Consider the following 14,000-nt stretch of genomic DNA (forward strand, 5'->3'; position numbering starts at 1 on the left):
AAAATTTTTATTACTACCAGCCTTAAAAAATCAGAATAGACTATAAAATTTTTGAAACTCTGCATTTTCTGTTATTCTATGCAGTATTCTTCAAACTGTGCTAAGATAGTTTCCCTCTGTCTAATGCAATCTAACATTTATATAGACATCAATTAAAAGTGGATTTTCAGAACTTTATGAACCCAATTTATAGAGGAAGTTTTGCTAAAAAGTAGTATTATTCAGAATTTTCCTTTTTTTTTCTTGACTGTATGACTTATAAAACATACTTGGTACAGGTCTAGATAGCATCCCAGCACAGAATACTTCACAATAAAAGCAATTAGTATATTTGTTCATTGCAGTAGTACCACTGGATAAACCTCTTTACAGTGTGAGATGTCCACTGATAAACCGGTATTAGCAGTTGTCGATGTCTATGGTAAAGGACACTGAAATTCTTATCCCTGTTTTGTAGATAGGAAAATGAGGCACTGAGCAGGGAAATGGTATGTCAAAGATCACTGCAGACTTCGGCCAGTACCCACCCTCTTGAGTCTGTTTTCAACTAAGCCATCAGATCTGAGAACAATAGTAATGAGTGTTGTGTGAACAAATGTGACAGGCTTGGTTTTCTTTGTTGTGTAATTTATTAGGTCGGTGATGCCAGTTCCAAGTTTTGAAAAAGCGAAATGTCAGGCTAGATCAGGAAGCAGGAGGGCTAACCTCTTTTTTCATGATGCTGAAGGAAAATATTTTAAGCTAATAGTACTCGTTCTAGCATGATAACCAAACTCCAGAGCAAGGATATTTTGATTGTCCAGGTAAGTGTTTCCCTATGGTGAGATTCTTTAAAAACTAAAGTTCTCCACTAACCCACATTTACAGAACACTGATGTTGGCAGATACTCCTTCAATCTACTCTAAAAAATATTGAGAGAAGCGTGCAAATAGCCCTCTGTACAGTCAAGGCTGTAGGCAGGTGAACAGCAGCATTTTGTAGCTTCTAAATATTGTCTGTTTCTTGTTTTTTTCCCACCAGAGCTACAGTGAACCTGTTGATGTCAAAGCCTCCCCACAGCCTCAGATGATGAATTCAAAGCAGTCAGTGTTTCATGGGTCTGCCCAGACTCACTCTGCACTGTACCTCAGCTCCCACTACCACCAACAACCAGGAATGAATCCTCACATCACTGCTATGCATGCCAATATCCCCAGGAACATAGCACCCAAGCCCAACAACCAAATGCCAGTGACTGTTTCCATAGCAAACATGGCTGTGTCCCCACCACCACCACTTCAGATCAGCCCTCCTCTGCACCAGCATCTCAACATTCAGCAACACCAGCCGATTTCAATGCAGCAGTCCATTGGAAACCAGCTACCGATGCAGGTCCAGTCTGCTTTACATTCACCTACAATGCAGCAAGTAAGTTTGAGTTTTTCAGCTGTCTGGGAATTGGGGAGCTGTACTTTTACAGAGTTCCAAAACTGTGGTCTTGTAGTCTGAGGGTTTGGTCTTTCAAAGATGAGAGGAAATAAATGAGTTTACCTAGGTGGTGGGAAGCATCAGTTGAACTGCTTGTGCTATCAATTACATTCATCACATTTGTGTCTCCCTCACCAAATTCAAGAGACATCCTCTGAATGGGAGTGTGGATCCATCTGCAAATCTAAAATTATATTGAAATAAAAGTTGAATGTTAAGACATCTTATAAACAAAGGGCAGGCATATCTAGAAAATGTGCACACATTATTGTAGTATGCACTAGTAGCTTTTGCTGAATGTGACTTATAACAGTAGGACACTGAAAAAGCACGGGTTGTGTTATACATGTTAAATTACATGATTATGAGTAAGAGCCTGAGGCCTCCAGAACAGGACCAATGTGGAGTCTGGAGGAGGTCCTCAAAGGTTCTCAGAGGGCTGGATCATCCCTTCTATGAAGACAGGCTGAGGGAGTTGGACTTATTCAGCCTGGATAAGAGAAGACTCTGGGGAGATCTTATTGAAGCCTTCCAGTACTTGAAGGGAGCAGGAGAGGGACCAACTTTTTACATGGTCTGATAGAGACAGGACAAAAGGAATGGCTTTAAACTAAAAGAGGAGTGATTTAGATTAGATGTTAGGAGGCAATTATTTACTCAGACGGTGGTAAAGTATATACACAGGCTGCCCAGAGAGATTGTGGATTCCCCATCTCTGGAGGCATACAAGGCCAAGTTGGCTGAAGTCCTGGACAGCCTGAACTGGTGGGTGGTAACCATGTCCATGGTAAATAACTAGATGATCTTTCCGACCCCTTCCACCTAAGCCATTCTATGTTTCTATGTCTTCTTCAGAATTGCCAGTAGGCACAATTTATAGAACATAATTAAAAATCTATCGTTAATTATTGTATGAATAGTACAGTAATGACTAGTGAAAGATGTAATGCAGATATTAGATACTTTTAAGGATTACATACACACACAGCATACATCATCATAATTATATGAACTCAAACATTTTGGAATTATTACAAATCATATACCACAAAAAAGGTAAGATAATATGAATCTACTGATGTTGTACTTTACCAGGTTGCATGCATTACACTCTTGGCTGGGTAAGGAGCTGGCTGGAGGGCCGGGCCCAGAGAGTGGTGGTAAATGGAGTTAAATCCAGCTGGTGACTGGTCATGAGTGGTGTTCCCCAGGGGTCGGTGCTGGGGCCTGTCCTCTTCAGTATCTTTATTGATGACCTGGATGAGGACATTGAGTGCACCCTCAGTAAGTTCTCAGATGACACCAAATTGTCTGGGAGTGTGGATCTGCCTGGGGGTAGCGAGGCCCTACGGAGGGATCTGGACAGGCTGGAGAGCTGGGCTGAAGCCAATGGGATGAGGTTCAACAAGACCAAATGCCGGGTCCTGCACTTTGGCTACAACAACCCTGGGTGATGCTACAGGCTTGGGGCAGAGTGGCTGGAAGACTGTGTAGAGGAAATGGACCTGGGGGTATTGATGCTCGGATGAACATGAGTCGACAGTGTGCCCAGGTGGCCAAGAAGGCCAATGGCATCCTGGCTTGCATCAGAAACAGTGTTGCCAGCAGGAGCAGAGAGGTGATTGTTCCCTTGTACTCAGCACTGGTGAGGCCGCACCTCGAGTACTGTGTCCAGTTTTGGGCCCCTCACTGCAAGAAAGACATTGAGGCCCTGGAACGTGTTCAGAGGAGGGCTACAAAGGGCTACCGCCGCTTGCAACACTGGAGGCCCGGGTTCGAATCCCCCCTGTGGCGCAAGTGGATAACTGCCGCTCTGCTACACTAGAGGGCTCGAATCCCGGGAGTTGGACTCGATAATCTCTAAGGTCCCTTCCAACTCGCACGATACTATGATACTATGATACTATGATACTATGATACAAAGCTGGTAAGGGGTCTGGAGCACAGGCCTTATGAGGAGAGGCTGAAGGAGCTGGGGATGTTCAGCCTGGAGAAGAGGAGGCTCAGGGGAGACCTTATAGCTCTCTATAACTTCCTGAAGGGAGGTTGTAGTGAGCTGGGGGTCGCCCTCTTCTCTCGTGTCATTAGTGATAGGACCAGAGGGAATGGCTTCAAGCTACAGCAGGGGAGATTCAGGCTGGACATTAGGAAGTATTACCTCTCAGAAAGGGTGGTCAGGCACTGGAATGGACTGCCCAGTGAGGTGGTGGAGTCACCAACCCTGGGGGTGTTCAAGGAAAGACTGGATGTTGTGTTGAGGGACATGGTTTAGTGGGAACTATTGGTAATAGGTGAATGGTTGGACTGGATGATCTTTTAGGTCTTTTCCAACCTTGGTGATTCTATGATTCTATGATATGTTGTGCATGTTAGTTGTTTGAGAGAACTTTCACTCATCTGTGAAATGTGCTGCTTGCATCTGAGATACTCCTATCTTGAGAGAGAAAACAGGGCAATAGTTGTAGAAAAAGCTGCATAGAAGTAAATCTGTAGACCTGCTCTGTGCTGTTTTGCTTTAGTAAGTGCAAGTACAGTGAAGTGAGAAATATTGTACCTCTGTGTTTCTGCTGCCCGCTGTTAAATTCATGAAAAGTTAGCTATAATATTTCTGCTGACTGATAATGCTTAGTCAAGAAGTCTGATCCTTATAAGGAAGAATCCACTGTGAGATATTTTTGAGCTTCACTCAAGGTGAAGGGTGCTTATTACCTGCTGAAATGTCACACTGCCAATCCTAATTACATTTATTTTAAGCACTATGAAACATCTGCAGTTCATAAGTCAGTTTGTATGTCTTATGGCCCTGCTTCTGTTTCATGGTACTACACTTTTGAATTACACTATGTAATTTCACTTTAGAATATTTCTAATATGTATTTCATATTCTTTTATTTTGGGAGGTGCATAAAGCAGTTTACACTCTTGATAAATTGAGTTTAAAAATAGAATTCAGACAAAGACACAGCAAAAGCTATGGTAAATTTTAAAGCAGGAGGTGTACTGCCATCACTGTAATTCCCTCATGTCACAACGAAGATACCCCTTTCTAGTTTCTCAGGTATGACTTTTTCTAGTCAAGAAATGGTAAAAAAAAACATTGTGCCCAGGAATTTGTACTGCTTTAGAGCACTACAGACAAGAAACTATAAGCAGAAAGTGATGGCCAGGTTTGGACTCAAATGCCAAGGGCTTGGCATCTCCACTCCGCTTGAAATTGAGCAAACACTCTGCTGATCACAGAGCATGTAAACAAGGCAAAAATATTGTGGAAAAGACAGGCAAGCTTTCCAAATTTGCTCCAGCTCCATGACAGCAGCACAAAGTCAGCAACAGTGAGGCAAAAAAACCCTGTCCTGTATGGCCAGTCCAAGACAAGGAGAGAGGAAGATCCAGTGTGAGGCTCTTGTCCCAGCAACACAACTTAGGCCCCTCTGTTTCTTAAAAAGACAAAGAAGAAGGATATGTAGCCTGACAAAGGAGAAGTGATAGATGTGTGTAATTCAAAGTTCTTTCAGTTCCTCTTCCCCCAGCTGCTTGGTATCCTCCATAGTGAAGAACCACAGAATCATAAAGTCATTTAGGTTGGAAAAGACCTCTAAGATCATGTAGTCTGACTGTGCACCTACCACCACCATTGCCCACTAAACCATGTTCCTAAGTACTACATCTACCCATCACCCTGGGCAACCTGTTCCAATGCATTACCGCTCTTGACAAGAAATTCTTCCTACTATCCAACCTGAACCTCCCCTGGCACAACTTTAGGCCATTCCCTCTCATCCTATTGCTACTACCTGGGAGAAGAGGCTGACCTCCATCACACCACAACCTCCTTTCGGGCAATTGAAAAATAAGATCTCTCCAGAGCCTCTTCTCCAGACTGAACAATATCAGTTCCTTCAGCAGCTTCTTGTAAGACAAAGGTGTGCTTACCCCAAGCCTTTTCCAAAGGCTCCAGCAGCCATCTAATCTATATGAGCAACAAGAAACTAACTAGCATCCCACTTTCTGCAGCACTACTTGCAACAGGAGACATTTTCCCTTTCAGAAACACCACCGCCCTTGCCAAACAGATGAATACAACTAAAGAAGCAGCAGGACAAATTTTCTCATGTCATACTGCAGCATGAAGATTAATAGCCAGGAGAGAGGTGAAATGTCAGTAGCTTGCTAGCAGTTTTCTCCTGGAGGTGTTCACAGACGCACCTTTGCAGAACAACAGTTTGGCTTTAGGAATCTTAGAAGCAGCAGCCACAATTCCCACCAATGGTGGGATGTATATTGTTTCCCAGCCTCTATCTTAGAAATAGCTAGTGGCTGGAGTAAGTGTCAGTGTCAGTGACAGACATATGGTCTGATTTTTGGATGGGCCTGTGTTAAGCCCATGATTTTTATGGGTCCCTTCCAACTAGGGATATTCTATGATTCTGTGCTGATACAGATCTCTGCTTTCTCGTAGTGGCTGTGGGAAATTTGGTTACTTCTTTTCTCCAGGAGAAGAAGGATGGTTTCTTATCAAAGACCTGTTTGTAGCATGTGTGCAGAACCACCAGCTCCAAGGAAAGTCACATACATATGCAGAGTGCAGTCCTGGCAGGCAGGGACACTGCTCTGCAAAACAACACTGCTTGAAATCCACAAAATCTTCTGTGTGCTGCTTTGAGGAGGGACTGACAAGAAGTGCTGGCCTGGGTAGTAAGCTCTTCCTGACTGCTGGGAGGACAAGGAGCTGATCTCCATCAGCTCTGCAGGGAACTTCAGCATAGGAAGTTCCGCACAAATGTGCGCAAGAACTTCTTTACAGTGAGGGTGACAGAGCACTGGAACAGGCTGCCCAGGGAGGTGGTGGAGTCTCCTTCTCTGGAGATATTCAAGACCCGCCTGGACACCTACCTGTGCAATGTGTTGTAGGGAGCCTGCTTTGGCAGGGGGGTTGGACTCGATGATCTCTAGAGGTCCCTTCCAACCCCTACAATTCTGTGATTCTGTGATTCTGTGAACAGCACATTCTCACCCTTTCCAGCAGCCCTCACCTGCATGCATGCAGCTGCCAAATCAGGAGAGGCTGCCAGCTGGAGGGCTTCCTCAAGGGTTCCACAAAAACTGCAGAACATCAAGAAGACGGGAAGTTCAGTCACTGCCCACTTTCTGTTATTTTAACATCAGTTAATTCTGTAGAGTCCACAGCTGATGCGATGAATCCGAATGCTTCTAAAACCTATAAGACAAAGTAAAATTTATGTGTTAGTTTGTGGGTTATAAGCTTAGCTTTTTTTTTTTTTTTTCTTTTAAATAGTCCTACATTTTATCTGAATACTTTCTGTAGCTCTTTTTCTCTATTCATTCCATTCCAAACCAGCTAATGAAATAATTAAATCACATGGAGACTACTGCAGACTTTAGGGGTACTCACTTGCAGTGCCGAACCTTTACAATGTAAAAATTGACCTTTTCGTTCTATTCTCATACTTAGGTTGAAATTAGATCCTGATATTGAGCATATTTAACTTCTAATTCTAAAATACACTCTATTTTTCTTAAATATTATTGCAGGGAGCTGTGTGAAAGTTCTTCATTGCTAAAGTCCAAATCCACAGTGCAACAGTCTTGCCTTCATCCACTTATGACACATTGAAAGAATCCTAGTATTAGAAAACAGGGATATATTTTTGCATTAAATGCTCTTATGAGTGTATTTTTTAGCTGATACAGAGTTCCTTCTCTCCAGTCTGTTTCTTAGATTCGACAGGATGTTCACTTGTTTTTTACTTCGGACTAAGTAACATGAATCCTCACTGCTGTCATTCAGATCCACATGATTTCTCCAAAGTTCAGGCTAAAGTAGCACCTGAAGCTGCATCCTGTTTTCTTTGAGATGTCGTTCTTTCCTTTTCCTACACGTACCGACATTCATGCTTCTTTCTGAGCGTACCCCATTCTCCATCCAGCTGCACTGTGCTGTTCTGTGTGGAGAGGGATGAGACCAAGCATTCACTCCCTCCCATGTATCCTCAGTCCACAAGTAACACTTTTTAGTTGCCTTACTGGATGCCTTCCTTCCTTACATAAAATCCTTCACCCAAGCAGTGTGGTACAGTGAGTCCCATTGCAGTCTGTCCCACTTTGGTTCATGGTTAAAGCAAGCAAAACTGTATTCTTAATGTCTAGTAACCATGGTTGCAAGTGTCTGCATAAGAAAGAGGCAGAAGATTAATGTATGTCACATTTTATTTTTTATTTTTATAAATAATAATTCATTTCAGTCTAGTCTGGGGTGTTTCTTTTCCTTTAGAAAATAAATGTATACAGCAAGGTGATTGCATAGCCTGCCAAAAATAATAGTCTCATTTTTTCTGCTATGTATTGTATACAGTAAACTCAGGAACTTGCTGTATTTGTCCGGATTTCTTCTTCTTTTTTTTTTGTTATACTTTGTCTTCGAATGAGGTCAAGAGAAAAAAAAAATCATTAATATCTGTCAACTTCCTTTATAACCTTAAGGAAAAATCTTTGTATGATATCACACAGACAGATTTTCAATTTCCTTGTGTAATAAACAGATGCTTTAGGATTTGGATGTAATTTAAAGGTTTAAAATATCACATTGAGATTGATGAATAAATCAGTTGTGAAGACAAAAACATTGATGCCTGTTGAAAATACCTCTCCAGACAGGCAGGAAATGAAATTAGTTCCCAGTAAAGTGTGGAGATGAGGATCACTGTTTAGTTCTGCTGCAGGCTTTTTAGTACTTGCTACAGTGGCACAGCGAAACTGCTAGGGCTACAGAAATCTAATTAAAGAGCAAATGTCCCTCCTGACATCGAATTAATCTTTATCAAGTTCCCTATTTTTATTTCAATCTGGAACAAGAAAATGAAATTTAAAATTCTAGGCATGTTGCAAAACAGTTGGCGATTTTCTCTTGAGCATTACAATGCAAAAACATTCAGCATTGTTTAATTAGACCTCGAAGCACTCGTTTTCTGAGCACTTTTTATTTCATCATTGTTTGTTAAGGGCTTACATTAATCATACACAAATATTTACTACGAGCCTGGTACAAGGCTGGCTCCCTGTCTTGTACAAATGCACTGTTTCAGAGCTTTTTCTGCTGATGAAAAATCTGAACTAATTATTGTCTACATTTTAAACATGATCCTAGATGACTGATCTTTCATACTGAGTTCAGGTCCAACGCCTGCACCCTTTACTCTGTTGCTGGGAGCCCTGCACTGGGCTCAGCACTGAATGGCACTGGGGTACTTCAGCAGTATTCAGTCTATATCAGTCCAGTCTAAGTGCACATAAGCACACTGACATTTTAACCAGCAGGCCATCTTCCCACATCTAAACTAATTATTTGTCTGAAGTCCAGAAGAAATGGAACCTATGTTCTCACTTGGAGAACTGCAGCATGAGCCTCGGGGCCTGCTCTGCATTGCTGCTCAGCTACTAGTCCCACGCATTGTTGTTCTCATATAGATGATTGTTTTATGAAGAATGATAAGAGGTCGCTCAGGGATTTTGCTACCTAAGGTAAACCCAAGTGCCTGAGGGCAGACCATGTTTCTGTGGTTAGTCTCCTCTTACAGCTAAATTAGAAAGACCTTATGGGCAATGTTTTGTATAAAAACTATGACGGTGATATACAAAACCAATTTTTCTGCCTTGTAATTACACAGAACTCCAATTAAAGTCATTGGGAAGTCTGCTCAATTACAGTTTCCTTTGGATTAGTTGCAGGCATGGGGTTGTTTATGGAGCCTGATGTGCAGCCTGATGGCGTTACAGTTGTGAGCAGTGGATTTTATTTTATCTTATTAACAAGGCAATGTATAAGTTACACTACAACTAGACATTGAAATCAGTTCCTGAACTTGCCCACTACTAATAATCTGTTTCTTGGCTCATCAAGGATAAAATGAGGCTTCCTAGAGAATTTAAGGCACGAGGTGTGATTCCCTTCTCCACGTGGAAGAGACTACAGATGATAGTGATCAAAGTCAAACAGGTTTGCCAGGGCAGCCAGCGGTCACAACCCCAAATTCAAGAAGAGTTTGGTCAGTGCTGTCAGATATAGGGTTTGAGTTTGGATGGTCCTGTGTAGAGTCAGGAGTTATTCAGTGGTCCTTGTGAGTCCTCCAACTCAGTATATAGTTCTCTGATTTATTCGTAGTCTAGGTGATAATCTGTGGTCAGAATGAGCAGAGTAAAGAGAAGGCAACGTGAAGGGAGGATGTGAAGAGGGAAGGGAGATTTTATATTTGAAGGAAGGTCATTCTGGAGGAGGGAAGGGAGCAGGTGGAAAATCAAAATACTCATTCATCTTGTATAAAAGGTAGTGTTGCTAAGCTAACCTGCATCTGAAAACAGCTCTCCCCAAAATTCCTATCTTAAGAAGCCATACCTAAACCACTGTATTTTTAAATTGAAAGCTACGAGATTTAATCCTATCTGTCCTATATGCAGACTTTGGACAGAAGTGAATTTTCAAACTAGGTATTCTGGATCAAGTTCAATTTCTGATTTAGCAGCTACACATCCCACTTACTTGCCTGGGAATTGTGTGCCACTGCCCCAGGAAGGGGGTTAGTTTCTTTTTTTTGTAACTTCCTTTTTTTCAGCAGTTGCTTTTGTACAGCATTCACATATTTTATCTAACATGGTTCTTCTAACTTTACAGGAATAGGCTGTACATTTATAGCCAGTGAACCAGGTACACCAAGGCAGATCTTACTAGTCTTGAAATTTCAATCACCCTCCCAGTTTTAAAGCAGAATATTTAAAATGATATAGTCTAATATATCAAAAGAAATGAGAAAAATCATGACTTTTTAAATGACAGACATTTTAGGGAGTGAGTTAAATGTCTGTTTGTAACTTCCACTTTTTTCTCATCTTCTTGGTTTAAAAAGCAAGTTATTCTGTGCTACTTTTACTACAGTAGTCCAACAACTGTTAAAAAGCTTTGGCTGAATTTCTGTTTAGTTGAGAGAGAAGTACAAATAAAAGAAGCAGCAGATGGTCTCTTTGTGACTGAATGAAGAAAAAGAGGGTTGAGAACAATATGTGAATAGGTGTAGTCTAATAAAACAGTCAGCCACCTGCTGCCTACATCCTTCAGAAAGATTCTGTTGCATATTCTGGGAATTAACAACTAGTTTGTGTCCTTATGTCCAATCTAAATCGATCCTTCAAGGTGCAAACAGACCTTTTTTGCCCCAGTGTTGATTGAGTTGTTCTCTTGGTTTTGAGTTGTTTCTATTCTGTCCCTTTTAGTTCCATTCGGTGACAGGGTAAAAGCTAATACTGATTTGGTGCCATTTATTTATCAAACCAAAGAGTTTAAAACCTAGAAAGTCCCTACACATTTTCACTGTTTCAAGTCTGAGAACTTGAAGTACACCTGGAAAGGAGAGCTTCTACAGTACACCTGGAAAGGAGAGCTTCTACAGTACACACCTTATTTTTGTTGTTTAATACACACAACCTGTTGCGTGGATTCCGTGCATTGTAAAGCACTTGCTCTCTCTTCTAGGGATTTACTCTTCAGCCTGATTATCAGAATATCATCAATCCAACATCAACAGCTGCACAAGTTGTTACCCAAGCAATGGAGTATGTTCGTTCAGGGTGCAGAAATCCTCCAGCACAGACTGTGGACTGGAATAATGACTACTGCAGTAACGGGTAAGCAGCCAGTGAATGCCACCTTGTGTCTAGCCACATTCATGACACGAGTATCTGACAGTTCGAAAACAGCTTTGTTGCCTGTTTCCCTTTGGTATTTCAGAAGTGTATCTGTGATGACACTGTGTTTATTCAGCAGTTGGACTACTAGGGTAGAATGAGTTTTCAATACATACATTTAATAGAGATTTTTGTCACTTTGTTGCAGAATGTAAGTTTTGGTCTTCGACAGCTCCCATTTATTACAAAAACAGAACTGAGATCTTAGGGAAAAGGTGTAATAAAGAAGTAGTAGGATCACTGCTTCCTATTTAAGAGGCAAATGTAGTAAACTATTTTCTCCAAAACAACTGGAAACCCATGTCAGGGAGACAGATGGGTGATGTGTAGGGATATAAGTCACATGGAAGGAAATGAGAATAAGATCACGTGAACTTTACCAGGAACAAAGTACCACACCTGTAGGAGCTCTGAGACCCTACCAGGAGGTTTTGAGCCCCTTCAAACCTTCTTTTAACGTAGTTTTTGAGGAGTTATACTGCTGTATCAGGAGCTTCCTGGTATCTTCTATGAGCGTGAACAGAAGATATCTATTGAGTTTTAAATAATTGATGTTATGCCTTGGTGCTCACCATCCTGAACTCCCCTTGGCCTTGGTATGAACACTGAAGGCAAAGTCAGATAAAAGCTCTTGGCTACTACCAAAGGATCAAATCCAGCCCAGATAACCAAGCACAAGGTAGAACTAAAGACTGGTTTCACCCATTACTCAGTCTCAGTATTACACTTGCATTATTATTTTAAAGTACTTCCAGAACACAAACTAAACCAAAGAAAAATCTTTTTCTGGTTACCACATCCGAAAAATGTTTGGACTAAAACTGTTGGCACCAAGGCAGATTTTAACAAGTGTGCTCAGTGGATTCACTCTCTCTGCCCCATACTTTTTGCTTTTGCCTCATGGCTTGCCTGCTTGTTCATTAGAATGGTCTCACCTGTGTGCTGTACCACCTGAATGTGTTGATCTGTGCTGCAGCCTTTTTCAGGAGCCACATAAGTGGTCCATAACCATCTCTAGTTTTGATTCCTGGTGTCTTTTGGAAAAAGCAATGTCAGATCATTGCCAGCAGTGTTCTCTAAGTGTCCATGGGGCATAACTCCAATCAGCAAAAGCTTGCTCTGAGAAGACTGTACATACACTATATAGATGTGTGTCTACCAGTCTGTGTGCGTGGACTTAGCCTAACTTGGCTCTGCCAGTGCATTGTATGCTCTGTGCTAATCCTGGACTCCAAACCAAGTAAGCTGTAGAGCTGTGGAAGAACAGAACTGGTGTCTGGGTTTTGGCAACCAAGCAGGAGATGAAGAGTAGAACTCTCACCCAGAAAATCTCTGCACTGTGAACCGAGCCCTGTCAGCGATACTTCTACTTTAAGTGATATCTTTTCTTCTGACATGTACAGGCTGTTCCAAATTATAAGTTAGTAATTGATTCCTTTTTGCTCCAAGTTGGTATGTTTCAGCTGAAGCTGAACCCTGTCAAGAACAAACTGTGAAAGTGTACATTTATGAGAGATCTCCCATAGAGCCAGAAGCTAGCTGTGTTGAGCTCCACCAGAACCATCTGGTGCTCCCTTGCCCACGCTTACCTGAAGCTGCCAATACAGAGCATTTTGGTTATGTCAGGACTAGTATCATAGAACTGTAGAATCAAAGAGTCGTTTGAGTTGGAAGGGACCACTGAAGGTCCCCTGGTTCAACTCCGCTGCAATGAACAGGGAAACCTACAGCTACATCATGTTGCTCAGAGCCCCGTCCAGCCTGACCCTGAGTGTCTCCAGGAATGGGACATGAGCTGGCTGGGAGCCATATTTAAAAATCATTTTAATTACTGTTACCACGGTAATACAGCTGTCCTCAAGTGATGTGCTTGGAATTAATGACACAGCAGGGTTACGGGTTTTGGGGGGAAGAACACGACTAAAAATTTGATGAATTTAAAAATCAGATTTGCTCTTTTTCTCTTTGAACAGGGGCATGCAGAGGGACAAAGCACTCTACCTTACCTGAAAATCTGAAACACCTCTCCTTTCCACTGAGGAATGCAGGGAAGTCTTTTCGTCATGGATTGCTTTATGCAGTCAAGGCAGTTCTGCATTTTATTATGAAATACAAGTTGCTAAGCACTTAGGACTATCTGAGCTTGTGGGTCACCCACTCTGGAAAAATAGTCTGGCTTCTTTCTTTTTCTTTCCCTCCCCCCATTTTGTTTTTCATTCTTTCTTTCTGCTTTCCACCCCCCACCCTGAGATTCTGTAACGGACATTGCTTTTCTTCTTCCCTGAAGGAAACTCGGACCATTCAGATTTTATGTTGGTTTTTGCTGTGAAGTGCTGCGATAGTAACTGCCTTAGCAACTGTAGATGTCTCGGATAAAAGTCCTGGATTTTCCATTGTTTTTTCATAATGGGTGTTTATATGAAACTACTAAAGACTTTTTAAATGGCTTGATGTAGCAGTCATAGCAAGTTTGTAAATAGCATCTATGTTACACTCTCCTAGAGTATAAAATGTGAATGTTTTTGTAGCTAATTGTAATTGAAACTGGCTCATTCCAGTTTATGGATTTCACAAAAAGGGTTAAATTGGCAAACATTCATATTTTTACTTCATTTTTAAACAACTGACTAATAGTTCTATATTTTCAAACTATTTGGAGGAAAAGAAAAAAAAAAAAGAAAAAAAAAGTAAAATATTCCCAAATGATATTAATTAAAATATTGGCCGTGTCTCATGAAATAAACACAAAAACGAGAGGGAAACCAATGTTGATAAAGAG

General features: G+C 41.4%; 1 protein-coding gene across 3 annotated transcripts in view; it reads left to right on the forward strand.

The window, feature by feature from the left end:
* The window catches only part of TOX (thymocyte selection associated high mobility group box), a 226,659-nt gene extending 213,240 nt beyond the window's left edge, over positions 1–13,419 (forward strand). For all 3 annotated transcript variants that reach the window (XM_072328671.1, XM_072328673.1, XM_072328672.1), the window contains 3 exons: positions 1,022–1,408; positions 11,010–11,161; positions 13,195–13,419. In XM_072328671.1, the coding sequence (XP_072184772.1) occupies positions 1,022–1,408; positions 11,010–11,161; positions 13,195–13,231 (576 nt within the window). In that variant the 3' untranslated portion in view covers positions 13,232–13,419. The remainder of the gene's footprint in view (positions 1–1,021; positions 1,409–11,009; positions 11,162–13,194) is intronic.
* Positions 13,420–14,000: the final 581 nt, after the last annotated feature.

Source organism: Excalfactoria chinensis, chromosome 2 (assembly GCF_039878825.1).
Source record: "Excalfactoria chinensis isolate bCotChi1 chromosome 2, bCotChi1.hap2, whole genome shotgun sequence".
Lineage (NCBI taxonomy): Eukaryota > Metazoa > Chordata > Aves > Galliformes > Phasianidae > Excalfactoria > Excalfactoria chinensis.